Source organism: Pelobates fuscus, chromosome 1 (assembly GCF_036172605.1).
Source record: "Pelobates fuscus isolate aPelFus1 chromosome 1, aPelFus1.pri, whole genome shotgun sequence".
In the NCBI taxonomy this organism is placed as follows: domain Eukaryota; kingdom Metazoa; phylum Chordata; class Amphibia; order Anura; family Pelobatidae; genus Pelobates; species Pelobates fuscus.
Window position 1 is genome coordinate 437,002,278 of NC_086317.1, and position 17,024 is coordinate 437,019,301.

Below are 17,024 nucleotides of genomic sequence, written 5' to 3' on the forward strand. Positions count from 1 at the left end.
GGTGCATCCAGAGCGAGCACCGAAACGCGCGTCGGGCTCTAAGGGCTCTCTGTTCTACTCACGTTTTTTCACTTAGGGATCTCTATCACCATGTGTAGGCAACCAACATACTAAGTATGGTTATGCACATGTAGTCACCCTTTTGTGTGTTTTTTACCTCCTATTTGTACTAGGGTTTGGGTCACGTTTTGTATCTGCTGAAGTATACCTCAGTAGTACTAACTGGGGCTTCTCGGTTATATACTGTAACCATTATCTGTTTAGTGTTACAGCTATCGAGTTATAGAGGGGGAGGTCCTATCTATATGCCTCTTCCCTATGTCATCTATGAGAAGTATTTATTAACTCATCTTTGACACCCCCCTTTTCAGTGGGACTATTGCTTGGTATACCGCCGATCAGATTTTATACTACACTGGTTACCAAGTTCATAGCCCCTCTTAAAGCTGCACGATCCAAGCACCGTGTTTAGCTGAACGTGACAGCACCCCTGATACCTATGCTTGTCATTTGACTCATACCTACTGTATGGGCCCCTAGCTCTGGGTTTGACCATTTCTTTGTACTGATTAAAGTCTCCAGCCAGTTAGCTATTTGGGAGCCTTGTAGGTCCATAGGCATCATTCTTTTATTTATTATTATTATTATTTTTTGTACATAGAGGTAAGCCATTTTGGCTAGATTCTCACTACTATTTATTGGTGTTTCACTAGACGGTATTTGTCACATTACCAATATTATTTCGTTCATCATATCCAGTTGTACACTTAACTAGTCTGGTTCACTCCAGCAGTTGAGGTTTTTTTGACTGTTGCAAAAGTCCACATGGAAGCGTATGAGGTTGTTTGGTCCTCATACAGACATCACATGCCCCGACGAATTCCTTAAGATCCTTACGTAATGAAGGCCACCAGAAATCTTTAGAAATCAGAGAACATGACTTGCGTATGCCAGGATGTCCGGCAAATTTACTGTTATGAAAACACTGCATAAGTTCCAGTTGGAGTTTAGGAGGCACGAAGTAACGGTCCCCCGGAATAGGTCCAAGTGCCAGATGTTGTAACTTCTTGATCTCCTCCAGCAACGGAGAGTGAATCTTAATGCTAGTGCAGGCAATAATATTACGCTTAGGAACTATAGAAGAAAAAAACATTTCAGGCATAGTAGAAGGTTCATGTTGGCGGGACAATGCATCGGCCTTAGAATTCTTAGAACCAGGTCTATAAGTGAGAACATAGTTGAAATGAGTAAGGAACAAAGACCAACGAGCCTGCCTGGCAGATAATCGCTTGGCTTCCCCTATATATGACAAATTCTTGTGATCCGTCAAAATAGTAACCGGGAGTAAAGTCCCTTCCAACAAGTGTCTCCACTCCTTTAAAGCCAAAATTACCGCTAACAGTTCCCTGTCACCAATATCATACCTGCTCTCAGGCCCAGACAATTTCCTAGAAAAAAAACCACATGGATGCAGTGGTTTATTCAAACTTAACCTTTGGGACAGAATAGCGCCTACACCTGTCTCTGAGGCGTCTACCTCGAGTAAGAAAGGCAAAGATGTGTCTGGATGAACTAATATCGGTGCTGAGGCAAACTGTTCCTTGAGAGTACTGAAAGCAACAAGCGCTTCTGGAGACCATGTCTTAGTATCAGCACCTTGTTTAGTCATGTTAGTAATAGGAGAGATAATAGACGAGTATCCCTTAATGAAGCGCCTATAGTAATTCGAGAAACCGATGAATCTCTGAATGGCTTTGAGTCCCTTGGGCAATGGCCAATCCAAGATAGATTGGAGTTTAACAGGGTCCATCTTAAAGCCCTCTCCAGAAATAACGTAACCAAGAAAATTTACCTGAGATTGGTCAAAGCTACACTTCTCCAATTTGCAGTACAACCCATGCTGTAGAAGTTTATGTAATACCCTTCTGACTTGTTTGTGATGAGTTTCAGGCTCTTTAGAATGTATTAGTATATCATCCAAATAAACTATAACACATTCCTGTTGAAATTCCCTAAGAACCTCATTAATCAAGTCCTGGAATACAGCAGGAGCATTGCAAAGCCCAAAGGGCATTACCGTGTATTCATAGTGGCCATACCGGGTATTGAAAGCCGTTTTCCATTCATCACCCTGCTGAATTCTCACCAAGTTATAAGCTCCCCTCAGGTCTAACTTGGTAAAAATCTTAGAACCTTTCAGGCGATCAAATAGCTCAGTAATCAGGGGAATCGGATAAGCATTTCTGATTGTTATCTTGTTCAAGCCCCGATAATCGATGCAAGGCCGCAGTGTGCCGTCTTTTTTATCTACGAAAAAGAAACCGGCTCCGGCTGGAGAAGAGGACCTCCTAATAAAGCCTTTGTCTAGATTCTCCTGAATGTACTCCTCTAAGACTAAGTTCTCCTTAGCGGATAGAGGATATACATTACCCCTCGGGGGCATAGTACCAGGCAGGAGATTAATCTTACAATCAAAGGACCTGTGTGGAGGTAAAGTATCAGCCTTCCTCTTATCAAAGACTGCCTTTAAATCCTGATACTGGGAAGGTATCTGTAAATCTGTGGGCTTGTTTGAGTTGCTAGGTGTGTCCACTAGGCACAACGGTGAGACTTTCTGTACACAACCTTTCTGGCAACCCTGACCCCAAGAGACTATTTCACCTTGTTCCCAATCAATAGTAGGGTTATGCTTTTTAAGCCAGGGATACCCCAAAACTGTAGGAACTGAAGGGGATGAGATAAGCATGAAAGAAATCTCCTCCTCGTGTAAAATACCAATGGTTAGTTTAACTGGTAAAGTTTCACGAGAAATAACTGGATCTAACAATGGTCTACCATCTATGGCCTCAACGGCCAGGGGAGTCTCCTTTAACTGAGATGGGATAGCATGTTTCTTGACAAAAGTTTGATCAATAAAGCTTTCAGCTGCTCCGGAATCTATTAATGCCATAGCTTTAAGTGCTCCCTTTTCCCAAGTTAAAGAAACCTGTACTAGTAGCCTATGATCCCTGTAATCATATGTAGAGGACAAAATAGAAACACCCAAGGCCTGTCCTCTGGAGAAACTTAGGTGCGAGCGTTTCCCGGACGGTTAGGGCAATTAAGGCTTAGGTGACCTCCTACTCCACAATACATACACCGACCCTCCCTTTTCCTATTTTGTCTTTCATTCTCTGAAAGGTGAGTGTTACCAATCTGCATAGGTTCTGGGAGAGCTAGAATAGTAGATTCAGAATTCTGAAATGTGGGAGTTAGTCTTAAGGAAGGTCTATACCCAAAATCACGAGTGTGCTGCCTCTGTCTCATGCGTTCATCTATACGAGAAATAAATGAAATTAATTCCTCTAAATTTTCAGGAAGATCCCTAGTGGCAACCTCGTCTAGGATCGCATTTGACAATCCGTTCAGAAATACGTCCATATAGGCTTGTTCATTCCACTTGACCTCTGCCGCCAAGGATCTGAACTCTAGCGCATAATCCACAAGGGTTAGACTATGCTGTCTAAGACGTAATAGTGATCTAGCAGCACTGGCCTTTCTCCCTGGAGGATCAAAAGTCCTCCTAAACGTAGTAAGGAACGCATTATAGTTATAGACTACTGGATTATCATTTTCCCACAGAGGGTTAGCCCATCTAAGAGCTTTGTCAATGAGTAGCGATATTATGAATCCAACCTTCGCCCTGTCAGTAGGATAGGCGCGGGGTTGTAATTCAAAATGAATTCCTATCTGGTTTAGGAAACCACGACAAGTATCTGGAGCACCGCCATACCGTAAAGGGGAAGTAACACGGGAAGAAATTCCCCCTGTGTCTACCTCTAGGCCTGTGTTAGCAAGAGAGATAGGTGGAGTACGAATCTCCTCTGCTTGATTACTCGGATGGGATAGTAATGCTTGCAGCGCCAGAGCCATTTGGTCCATTCTATGGTCCATGGCTTCAAACCTTGAGTCAGGTGAACCAAACTGAGCGTTAGTACCTGCAGGATCCATGGCCCTGTCGTAATGTCAGGATCGGGACAGGGATCCAACACGCAGAGTACGAACAGGAGAGATGCACGTATACCGGACCTTAGAATGGCCGGACTAACGTAAGGAGAAAGCAGAGAATAGTCAGAGACAAGCCGGGGTCGAGGGAACGAGAGGACAGGTAAGCGAGAGACAAGCCGAGGTCAAAGGACACGAGAGGTAAACAGGAACGATAGTACAAGCCGAGTCAAAACCAGATAGAACGATAAACATAAGAGCACTGAGGGACCAGACAAGCTAGAACCACGACAGGGCAATGAACCATTACCCACATCCCTCTTTTATACCCTGGTTCTCTAAATCATGGCTCCGCCCTTGCCGAGCCCTGATTCGTTGTTCCGAACCAGATTGACAGGTCGGGATGTGATTGCCGTCATGACGTCGGCTCCTGAGCGTCGTGTCATAAAAGGGAGTGGGGTTCTCGCGGCCGGCGTGGGAATGACTATGAGAGCTGTGAGGATTAGATGAATCAGCCCCGCTGAGAGAACGGACGTCGGAAAGTCTAACCTCCTCCGAGGTAGAGACTTCAGGTACCCTGACACTAGGGGAGAAAGGGACAAGGAGTTTGGGAAGGGTCAAAAAAGACAGACAGGGTCTAGGGAAGGGGCAAAAGAGACAGGGGCTGAGGGAAGACACCCAGAGGGGCTGTAATGACACACAGAGGGGCTGGGGGGAAGAGATACACAGAGGTGTTGGAAATAGAAGAAAGAGACACACAAAAGGGGATGGGGAGAAAGAGATACACAGAGGGGCTTGGGAGGGAGAAAGAGATACACAGAGGGACTGAGGGGGGCAAGGAGACACAGAGGGGCTGGGGAAGAGACAGACATAGGCTGGAAGAGGAAACACAAAGGGAAAGCTATTTTAAAGTCATCGATTTCAAACATGATTCCGGTGTACAAAAACCTGCTGTAATACGTCCCAATAACAGTACGAAAACCTGAAAATTGCTTAGCAAATTAATTTTCATAATATGTTTTTTGCAAAATAGTTTCATCTTTAATTATACCTTTATTTGGAAAGTGAGGCACTAAAAACCTATCTGAGGCCCAAAGAAGTTTCATTTATATACATTTTGGCTCCCACCAACTGCCAAGTTGTCAAACGTGGTGCTAGATTAAGTGAATAAGGATGGAAAGGATGACTTACTCGCTTACCAATACTGTTCTGTCATTTAATTCCAGAATGCTCTGCCTGATATGTCCAAAAGTAGTAACTCTTGATTTTGCTGTATGTGCAGCCTTAGCCACCCTTTATGTTTTGTGGATTTATTTTTTTACAGGATCTGCTGTCCCTTCCCCCCGATCATAGTTACTTTCACTATAGTGTTCTATTTTTTTTTTTTTTTTTTTTTATTGTTGTCTTTTTGCATTTGTTGTTTCATGTCTGCAGGCTTGCCACTTTTAGAACTACTTTATTTTGTATCTGTATACTTATCTTTGATTAAATACTGGTGTTAAGTAGTAAAATAGTAGCTTTGAAGTTTTATTTCAATAAGATGCTCGTTTGCATCTGTAAATTTGAAGAATTCAATAAACATTTCTAATTCAATGTGTCTTGTTGTTTATGTCCTTTGTCTTTTGTAATCTAATTTTATTATTTCTTCCAATAGCTACAAAATATAAATTATATGCAGTGTAAGTGACAAAAACATTTGAGCTTAGTGCAAGAAATGTTGTACTCCTTATCCAAACTTTTCACTATGATTAGTACACAGTGGTATTAAAGCTATGTTATATGTTTGTTCAGCATGTTTCACCATGTATATATTTAGTTTATTTCTTTCGTGTCCAAATGGCTATTTGTAGTTTTATCAGTTTAACTCTAGATATTTTGTTTAGACGATCATAACTATCCTGACCTACTCAGCTTTATTCACTTACTCTTAACGCTTAGACAATAATATTGCATCTATTGTGGATTACACTTCTGGTCATGTCTGCTTAGCATGGGGCTACCTTTAAAAATAGTGCAGTTGTATCACATACAATGTCATTGTTTTACCACGTTTGCTTTTGAATTGCTTGTAAATGCTGTTGTGGTGTTGCGAGTCTATGTGCTATCACATGTCCTGAAAAATAAAGATTGACATTACTAAGTACACATAGTTTCATACAAAAACCAGACACAGGATTACAAGAAATAGATAATACTAAAAGTAATTAATTTTACTTTTTAAATGTAATGGATTGCTACAAAGTTTGATTGTATTAGAGAAGGTAAAAGTGAGGGCAAATGTGTCAAAATCTACTTCATGGCCCAAAACCCAGATGGTAAGTCTGCTGAAAAGAATCAAAAATCCTTTGAAGAATGACAAATCTGTGATGGACAGGGGTCCATAAAGATAAGACTTATGACGTATAATGCCTCATGGAATTCAATTAACCCCTTATACAAAGTGATAGTTGTACTTCCTGATGAGAATTTCTTGTGATGTTACAATGACATCTTTTGACCAAAGTCTAGATGATAACTTGTAGGGAAGACACACCCCCCTGACTCTATTGATCACTTAGTGACGTAAACAAAGTTTATGGAAGCTTTTTCTTTAAAAATTGAGCATAGCCAAGAACAAGGTGAAGTCGGAGATCTGGAGCAATAAGCAAGGAGACAAGAGGTATTTGATCACTAACCAAAAGCTGGACACATCTAACTCTCTGTATCTTTTCCAACTAATTCGGAAACTCTGAAAAAGCTTACACTCCAACTGAAACTTTGGAATTCTTAATACTCCGTACTTTAGCATGTCAAGCTATTATCCAGACATATTGACTTATCTGAAATTAGGGATAGTTAATCTTTAATCAGTAAAGCTAATCTTCTGCAAATGTAAAATCTGGTTAGAAGTTTACTTATTGGTTATTGGATGGGAAAGGAATATTACATTGATCTGGTATGAGAAATATTGTATTTGTTAATTGCAATATTAAAGATATTTTCCTGTGAGAATTGCGGCCAGCAGTGAGTGAGTTAACTTCTGTGTTGAAGAATGTCTAGCTAATTTCAAAGCTGACGTTTTCTGTAATAAATCTTGCTGAAATTTGCATCTATATGGATATGTTGCTATGGGCTATCTGTAATTGTGTCATAACTGTTGCCATATTGTATACTTATGTTATACCCAAATATTCATTGATTATTGTCACGCATGTTTCATATTATTATTATTAATTATTGTCACAATAAATTACATTTTTATAATTAGTTTGTGATTAATGTGGTAAATACAAATTTTCTAATAAAACGTTCTCCAGGGTCAGTAAGAGTTAAAATAGTGGGTAACTCTTTTCTTTAAATCAATCAAGGGGAACAGTGCCAATATGTACATTTTTGATATAATAAAAAGTGTTAAATTAATTAAATTGTTTTGAAATTAATATAATTTTTATGAAATATTATTTTTAAAATTTATCACCCCATAAATATCCTGCTGATTTCATTAATTCTAAGTTATTATTTTTTACAATGTGAAATGAAAAGTATTTATTTGCTGAATGGCATTTGGTTGGGAATATTTGGTTGTTTTAGCCAAAATATAGCTAAGCATTACCCCACAGCTGATGTTGCCTAGCAACAGGCCAAACAAACAGTTTCAAAGTGGGATTATGATGTAAAGTTATGATGTATCTGGGGTTCATTATCTGTTATATCCAGTGCTGAGTAAGCAGCGATTAACAGTTATTCCAGTGATAACCACATTGGATCAATTTGAAAGACAAGCAGCATATAAAATGGAGGAAAACTCCAAAATGTCTGAACCTGAGGAGCAACACAATGACTTGCAGTAGGTTTATATAAAAATAGTTTATTTTATATATATTTATTACTAATGTAATCAGTGTGTTAGAAGGTAAATCCCTTGGTAACTATTTGTAAAGCAGTTCAACTAAAAATAATTTAATAGATTAGGATTACTTGATGATATATTGTAAAGTTCTTCATCATTTCAATTTCCAATATTTAACTTGTAATGCACATTATAACATCAACTTTTCTGGATACTACCAGAGCTATAATAATAATTTTAGTGCTAATTTCATTAATTCAAATGATTATTTTTTACAATGTGAAATGAAAAGTATTTATTTGCTGAATGGCATTTGGTTGGGAATATTTGGTTGTTTTAGCCAAAATATAGCTAAGCATTACCTCACAGCTGATGTTGCCTAGCAACAGGCCAAACAAACAGTTGCAAAGTGGGATTATGATGTAAAGTTATGATGTATCTGGGGTTCATTATCTGTTATATCCAGTGCTGAGTAAGCAGCGATTAACAGTTATTCCAGTGATAACCACATTGGATCAATTTGAAAAACAAGCAGTATTTAAGAAACCTTCAAAATGTCTGAACTTGAGGAGCAACACAATGTCTTGCTGTACGTTTATAGAAAAATATATTTTTTTAATGTATAACTAATGTAATAATATTGTTCAAAAGGAAATCTTTTGATAACTAGATACAATGAATTAAAGGACAGCCTGTAACAAAAGGAGTGATACTTTGCAAAGTTACTTTTAATTCAATGTCCACTACTTATATTATAACCCTGGACATTATAACCTAGGCTCTTGTTGGTCGCTATCAGAGCTTTCCTCAGTATAGTAATGCTAATTTTCTTGCTGAAAAACTACTCTCCATTCAGTTTACCTCTACTTTGGTGGAATTTTATTAGCATAGCTACAATAGATTGTAGTTTATCATTCAGGTTTTAGCCCAGAGATTACTGATCTAAACAGAGCTGAGGTAAAATGGCCTCTATTTGATATATTTTGATAAAAGCTTTCAATTACCCTAAAAGATATTTAGGTGAAACGTCCTTTAAACCTTTAAATGTAAATAGCATGTTAATTTGCATACTTACCCCTTTAGGGACCATGAGGATATTGAAATTAACAGACAAAACAAATTTAACTTCACAGAGATGTTGCACAAATTTTAATAATATGCTTTAAGAACATATCATGACATTGTTAACCTGATTAAAGTATCAAACAAGTTTGATTTCATTGGTTTTATGTTGTGACTGAAACTGTGACTAGCATTGGGTTACAATTAACCTGTTTCCTGTTTTTTCCTCAGTAAATTAGAGGAACATGAAGTCCTGTATTCCGAGACTAACGATTATGAAGTACAAGAGCTCTTGGGCAGTGGCACCTTTGGGCAGGTTGTAAAATGTGTGAAAAAAGGAACCAGCGAGAAAGTGGCCATCAAAATGTTAAAGAACCACCAGTATGTCGCTGAAGATGCACAAGCTGAGATAAACATCCTGACCCAGCTGAACAAGGAACGCCCAGACGAATTCAATGTCGTCAAAGCCTTTGAGTTTTTCCTGTACAACAATATCATCTGCCTTGTGTTTGAGATGCTAGATATGAGTCTCTTTGACTACATGGTATCAAATGGTGGCTCGTTTCCTGTGAAAACGATCCGCCCTATCGTGGCACAGGTGGGCATTGCATTGGCAAAGCTCAAGAGTCTTGGAATAATCCATTCAGACTTAAAGCCAGACAACATCATGCTGGTGGACAATATCACACACCCATTAAAGGTCAAGGTGATTGACTTTGGGTGTGCTATCCATGTGTCCGAGGCTCAATGTTCGAGTTATTTACAAGCAAGATGTTATAGGTAAGAGACATTCATTACGTATAATTTACACTTCAATTGAGCTTGTCAGTACACACATACCCTCTACTTTTATGAAATGAGTTTAAAGAATAATGTTAATCAGATCGAGTTAATTTTTCTGTCCAACAGTTTTTACGTTATATTTAGCAACATTAGTGAACCAGTTTATGGCTTCTGGAGGAGTTTATCTCTACACATTCACACAGTGCTCTTACAGTGGGTATGTTTATTACAGATTTCCCGTGGCCTAACGTTCTTATATCTCCCCTTATTGTAACTTGCAGGTCTCCAGAAGTTATATTGGGATATCCATTCTGTGAGGCTATTGACATGTGGTCTTTGGGATGCATCATGGCGGAGTTGTTCATAGGATGTCATTTATATCCTGGAGCATCTGAGTATGATCAGGTGAGTGAAAATTTAACAGATATTTATGTCTAATTATATATTAAGGTGTCAGTCAGAAATCCAGAATGAATTCAGATAGAAAGGTATCATATAACTGTATTATTTGATTGTACAGACAGTAGTCAAAGTGCAATGTAAAACAAAATGGTAAATTTTCATTTAAAATTAAAGAGGTGTATTCACTAAACAAGGAATTGTAGTGAATTAAAGATACAAAATTGCAAAATTTTGGCAAATGTGCAAATTTAGATTAGTTCTCGGTCCCCACTGAGGTCAGCTTGTATGTTGGGATAAGGTTATTAATTATGCTCCAGATTTAAAAGTTGATGATATTTGTATTTTATCAGAGCTGGAAACAAATTGCCAAATGATTATGCCTCTGGCAAAGAAAAGGCTAAAGTTTCAGATTTAAAAAAAAACAAAACTCCAGACTTCAGACAGCATATAAGCTGGTGATTATGTGTATGTTACAGTTTTTTGTTTTTTTTTATGCTTTATTTTTGTTGTGCATTTAATAAGTCACAGATATTGATGCAGTGGCACACATGATTGTCAAAATGGTAACACACATAGTTATGACAAAGATACTAAGAAAGAAAGAGGCATCAGTTAGTAGCTTGGCACACAGTGAGTTGCACATTTCTAGGTGCCAACGGTGCGTGAGAAGGAGCCTATATCATCTGAGCTGATACCACCTGCTCTACATTAATCCGTTTGGTGTCATGTAATGGACTGCACTTTCACTTTAAATAACAAAAAACAACAACAATTGTATAGGTAATTAACCACCAAGTGAACTATATGCTGGTCCCAAGATGCCTGCCCTGATCAGCTCTAAAACTGAAGGTACGAGAAGAGGTAAAACATAAAGAAAGAAAACATAAGGGAGATATCAAGCTTTAACTATATGGTAGCATGTATAGTGGAACTAAGTAAATAGCCTGACAACACGGTCTGAATATGCAACCACACAAACTCAGTCCGTTCACCCTATGCCTGTCCTTGTGATCGATTTAAGAGAGTGTCCAGACAGGTGTGGAGCACAGTCAGACCCTCCTGTGGTGCCCTGTTGTTCTTGAGCACCGCCACACCTCCCCCAGATGACAAGAGGAGTCCCCACACCGCATCTAGTGCCTCGAAGATGTACTGGGCTGTGCAGAATCAGTGTGGATGGTGCTTGGTCGTCTGAACCTTCTTGGTTTCCCTCCTAATTTGGGGGCTCTGGGCTGAAGCCCTGCTTTTAATCAAGAGTTTAGGAGTAGGTGAGTTAGGCAGCTTCCTCCATTCCTCCAATCTTCTCCAGAACTGCTGACACATGGCCTCGAACGCTGCTCGAAAGCCCTCTTCCCATCGCTGGGCAGATATATTCTTTATAGGCTTTGTAACACCAGCACAGTCGTCAGCCATCTTGGAGAGACTGTGTGGGAGCTTTCTTCACCAATTTTGTCCAGGAGCAATTGGAAGGTAAGATTTTGCCTGGTGGGGACCGGGATAACCCCCAACGGTCCAGAGGGCTCAAATGAGGAAGCAGAATAGCCAGTGCAGACCCCGTTAGAGAGATTGGCTGCTTCTCTTGTCAAGGGAGCACACTGGGCCACTATGTGCTGGGGCCGCAACTTCACAAAAACATATAAACGAGTCCTAGAGCTCTGCACAAGAATGCCAAATAAGTGGACGACTCAGGAACCAGTAGATTGAGGTCGACTAGCAGGGTATTTTTGGCTCTTAAATTACTTTTATGTTGCAGATATCCAGGAGCTTGAGCCAGCTGCGACTATCCAGCACAGCGGTCAAGCCCCGCCCCCATATTTTACAGTTTTCATGTCTGGACATGAAACATTATGGCCTCTTGCTTCCTTCCTGCAGATCCGCTACATCACCGAGACCCAGGGTTTACCCGATGAAAACATGCTCAACAGGGCAACAAAGACCCATCTTTTCTTTAGAAGACACAGATATTACCAGCATTCTTTATGGAGATTGAAGGTGAGACCTTATCCTTATCATGCCCAATCTTGTTTATATAAAATAAAATTCAGGACAATGGGTTAAACAAATCCTATAATATGTCCCAGCTCATGAAGCGACATTTCAGGATTTTTAAGTCATTTATTTTATTAAACCAAATGAAGGTTTACACACTAACATTCAGTAATTTGAAAGTTTAAATGAGATAAAGTTTAGTTAACTGTTCCTCAGTGAAGAGTTAACTACTATTCCCCTTTTCTCAGTCAGCTTTGTAGCTAATTAAAAAATAAACTTTTACAACATGGTAATAAAAAAATAAAAAAACTGTTTAGACTCTGTGAACGCTACTGGGTAAGTTAATGGCAAGACATGTTTATTGGTTTAGTACTCACATTATCTGGAAACCCATTGGCACGTTGGAGTATGCCACATCTTCTTCTAGAAACTAATCAAGAATCTTTTTGTCCTCTTCTCTAGTCTAAAAAACGCTATGAGTGGGAGACTGGTATTAAACCAATCGAAAGAAGGAACTATACCGTCAGTTGTTTTGATGAGTTGTCAAAGGTACTGTATTCCTTGGGCCCTCCCATAAAATTGAATGTTACACTGCATCTTTTTTTACTCACCCATGTAATATTAGCAATTTTGTTACATGAGTCTAATGATCTGTCTTGAACCCGAAGCAGTGTTGCCATTGGCATGATGGTTATTTGCCACTGAGACTACCAGACACTATATATACATATACAGTTATGATTACAAAACCTTACTAAAAAGATAATCTTTTCATACACGTTTTCTTTCCCTTCAGCTACATCTACTGTCAGAGCCAGAGACCATTGGCATAATGGTGGAGGTGGGAGACATGTGGCAGTGTCTCGACCTCATGAAGAAGATGCTTGCTTTAGAACCAGAGAAGAGAATAACTCCCATAGATCTTCTCAGCCATCCTTTCATCACCATGGCTCATCTCGAGCACTTCTCAAAGAGTCCATAGTAAGTCATTTTCTTCATTGACTGGAAATGTTGCTTGGAAATGGTGGGAAAGTTGGTATCAATGTGGGAGTAGGGTGATTAATTGTATTCATAAATAGTATAGAAAGCTTTTTTCTGTCTCTTGCAAGCTATGATACTTCAAAAGAGAGAGAGAAAAAAAATCTAGTATGGACCAGTAGTGGACTAGAGGTGGCCGAATTTACTATGGTCAAAAGACATAGTATCTATGGTCTGCCAATAAATACAAAAAAACAAAACCTTAAAAAAAAAAATACAAATAAATATATATATATATATAAATATTAAAATTGTGTATATATATATATGACAGAGAGCTGCAGTGGAAGATGTGAAATCACTCTAAAACAGCATGTCTACTTACATTGGGGGCACCAGGGCATCCACTGGTACTTGGAGTGTTTTTTTAACGAATATTGTTAAAGTTGGGTTTACTTTAAAGGATCACTATAGGGTCAGGAACACAAACATATATTCCTGACCCTATAGTGTTTAACCCACCATTTAGGTGGCTTGGCCCTCTTTAGCCCCCCAATAAAAGTATAAAACTCACCTTCTTTCCAGCTCTCCACGGGTCCTCCGGTGCTGGCTGTGCCCCCTTGGTGACATCATCAAAATGGCCGATTTCTAGCCAATCCAATGCTTTCCCGTAGGGCTAAAATCGGCAAGGGGCAGGGCCAAACACTGTTTTGGCATATCAGCACCTTCTCATAGAGATGCATTGAATCATAGAGAATCAATGCATTTCTATGAGGAAAATTCAGGGTCCCCGTGCAGAGCGTGGGGACGCTGAACGGCAGTGCTGTCTACTGTGCTGCACTACCCTAGGAAGCATCTCCAGTGGCCATCTGAGGAGTGGCCACTTGGAGGTGTCCCTAGGGGCAACAAATGCCTGAAGGGAGCTATTATACTCACCAGAACAACTACATTAAGCTGTAGTTGTTCTGGTGACTATAGTGTCCCTTTAAATTGCAGCACAAATTTTTTACTCATCTGTCCTTGGTGGAAGGTTTTCTTCAATAAATCTTCATTTAGGTATTCTTATTGATATAATTCCCTGCCTGTTCAATATTTTTATTACTTTTAAGTATTTTTTTCTTCTCCTTGTCATTTGTTCCCATCCTTCGCAACTTTTCAATCTTTGATATCATTGAATGTTTTTCACTTCATTTTTCAAAAATGTTCCTTTCCATATAGTTACATCCCACTGTGCTTCTCTTTTTTTACAGTGTTGAATCCTGCCTCCAGGTCATGGAGACCTGCAGTTTTCAGGTGAGTAAATATTACATTGTAAATCATAGTAAAACATTTTTATTAAACATTTGGTCCTAAAACAATTTTTAAGTTTAGCATGACCTTAACTCTGTTACTTTGTGCATATCTGTGAAGGTACGAAGGCTTTTTATTTGAATATGTTTAATAGAGATACTCTGGCCAATGATCCCTCAATGCCCCTTAACCATTAGCATATGAGAGAGCTATGGTTTGTAGCAAAGCCATCTTTATCCGTTCCCCCATTCCCTGTGCTGAACGTTAGTGTAATGAGGGGTTCTTCCATGACTGTTCCCTTTTATAAACCCCAACAAACCTGTAAAATACTTTTTCCTTATATATTCCTTTATTTTCATGAGCCCACACAAGTATTTTAGTGTAGGGGGATTTATTTAATACAATTATCATGGGTGACCAGTTGCATATCCCTGGCTGTTACAGACATGTAACTGGCATGAAGATTATTCTGGCTAAGCATTATAGGAGTTGCACGCCTGCAGCAGCTGATGATGTAATGTTCCCCTCCAACATGTAGGATGGGGATCACTATTCATAATCAGAATTATAACATGAACATAGATATAAAGCAGGAAAGGTATAATATTCTATTTTACTAAATACATTCTTAGCAGTTTTCTATTTTATATTCCTCTGTATATAGAGATATCATTATATATACAATGTAACACTAATACTATAGTTTCCCTTTAAAGGAACACTATAGTCACCTAAATTACTTTAGCTAAATAAAGCAGCTTTAGTGTATAGATCATTCCCCTGCACTTTCACTGGTCAATTCACTGTAATTTAGGAGTTAAATCCCTTTGTTTCTGTTTATGCAGCCCTAGCCACACCTCCCCTGGCTATGATTGACAGAGCCTGCATGAAAAAAAACTGGTTTCACTTTCAAACAGATGTAATTTACCTTAAATAATTGTATCTCAATCTCTAAATCGAACTTTAATCACATACAGGAGGCTCTTGCAGGGTCTAGCAAGCTATTAACATAGCAGGGGATAAGAAAATCTTAATTAAACAGAACTTGCAATAAAGAAAGCCTAAATAGGGCTCTCTTTACAGGAAGTGTTTATGGAAGGCTGTGCAAATCACATGCAGGGAGGTGTGACTAGGGTTCAAAAACAAAGGGATTTAACTCTTAAATGGCAGAGGATTAAGCAGTGAGGATGCAGGGGCATGTTCTATACACCAAAACTGCTTCATTAAGCTAAAGTTGTTCAGGTGACTATAGTGTCCCTTTAAATGAATACATTCTGACATTTTGTTTTTGTTTCATGGTTAGCTGGCTCAAGATGAAACAATCAAAGTTGAAGAAACCTGCGAGGATAGTATGGAGGATGTAGAACCTGACACTCCAGCTCAGAGTGAGAAGGAAGCATCCAATGAGAACATAGTAGAACACCTGAGTGACTTAAACGACAGCAACAAATTTGAAAATGAGGGAAACAAACAGAGACAGAGGGGATCCCGTCTGAGACAGACGTTACGAGCTTTGCGCTGCCGGTTCTCCAAAATTGACAGCAGCACAGAGAGAGAAGCAGCAGCTTCCATCAACTCCTCGCGGCCATCGGATGGCAGGGCAGGATTGCTGCAGAGCTGTGTCAGCGGCCTGTCTAAAATAAGAAGGAAGTGGAAACAAAGAACCGCAACTGTCCATCCATTACCATAAATTTCATTGAAATATTGACTATATCATCTGCCCAAATCTATAAACTAAACCAAAAAAAAAGGTCACCTGCGTATTATCCCAAATCAGAGATATTTTTGTACGACAGCATTCCTGTTAATTAAAGTTCACCGACTAGTGGGAAAGGGATCTGGGAACCCCAGAGGACCCCACAGACTAGGCCGACATCTGGGCGACCACCAAATCAATCTCAATCTGCGTTACCCACAAGGAACAGGCCTACAAAATGCTTTTCCGGTGGTATCTCACACCCCAACGCTTAATGGCCATGAAAAGAACTCCCTCCAACCTCTGCTGGAAATTGTGCGGTGGCACCGGCACTTTTCTCCACCGCTGGTGGAACTGCCCCAAACTCATCCCCCTATGGAAATCCATCACAAACCTTTTAACTAAAATACTCAGCAGACCAGTACCCCTAGACCCCTGGGCACTTCTATTCTCAAAACCCATCGGCCCTTTTACCCGCAACGAAAATAAACTTATAGCCAGAATAGCTTTAGCCACCCGCAGAGCAATAGCGGAAGTATGGTCAACCCCACACATACCCACTCAAAATCAAATCCACCATAAAATAACAGACAGCATAGACATGGACAAACTAACGGCACAAATACATGATAACCCAAACTCCTTTCATAAAATTTGGGACCCATGGCTAGAGAATCATGTCATCACTCCATGGTGAAACCACAATAACCCAAGAATCACGCCTCCACCGCCAATCAGCACTCGCCACAACAATGACCAACACGCACCCCATCCCCCACTCAAACCACCCAAACAGGGCCCAGGGGGACACCAGGAGGGCAGCAACACCCCCTCACCCCTTACAAACCCTTACCCTCCCACCCTGCTCCACCTACTATGAACAACTAACAACCAATCACCCCCAAGCCTTCCCCCTGGCACAAGGAACCCGCCAACTATACCATAGTCTTACGCCAACGAATAAGCAAAGCCGACTGAGTACACAACCCGGGGCACAGAGCTCCAGCTAGACCC

The 17,024-nt window shown here is 39.7% G+C and overlaps 1 protein-coding gene across 1 annotated transcript; it reads left to right on the forward strand.

Annotated features, from left to right (window-relative positions):
* Positions 1-6,280: 6,280 nt before the first annotated feature.
* Positions 6,281-16,004, forward strand: LOC134582686 (homeodomain-interacting protein kinase 2-like). Its single transcript, XM_063439366.1, has 9 exons — positions 6,281-6,299; positions 7,681-7,810; positions 9,107-9,655; positions 9,940-10,063; positions 11,930-12,049; positions 12,509-12,595; positions 12,843-13,027; positions 14,275-14,317; positions 15,618-16,004. Exons 1-9 carry the CDS (start codon positions 6,281-6,283, stop codon positions 16,002-16,004), a joined length of 1,644 nt encoding a protein of 547 aa, XP_063295436.1.
* Positions 16,005-17,024: the final 1,020 nt, after the last annotated feature.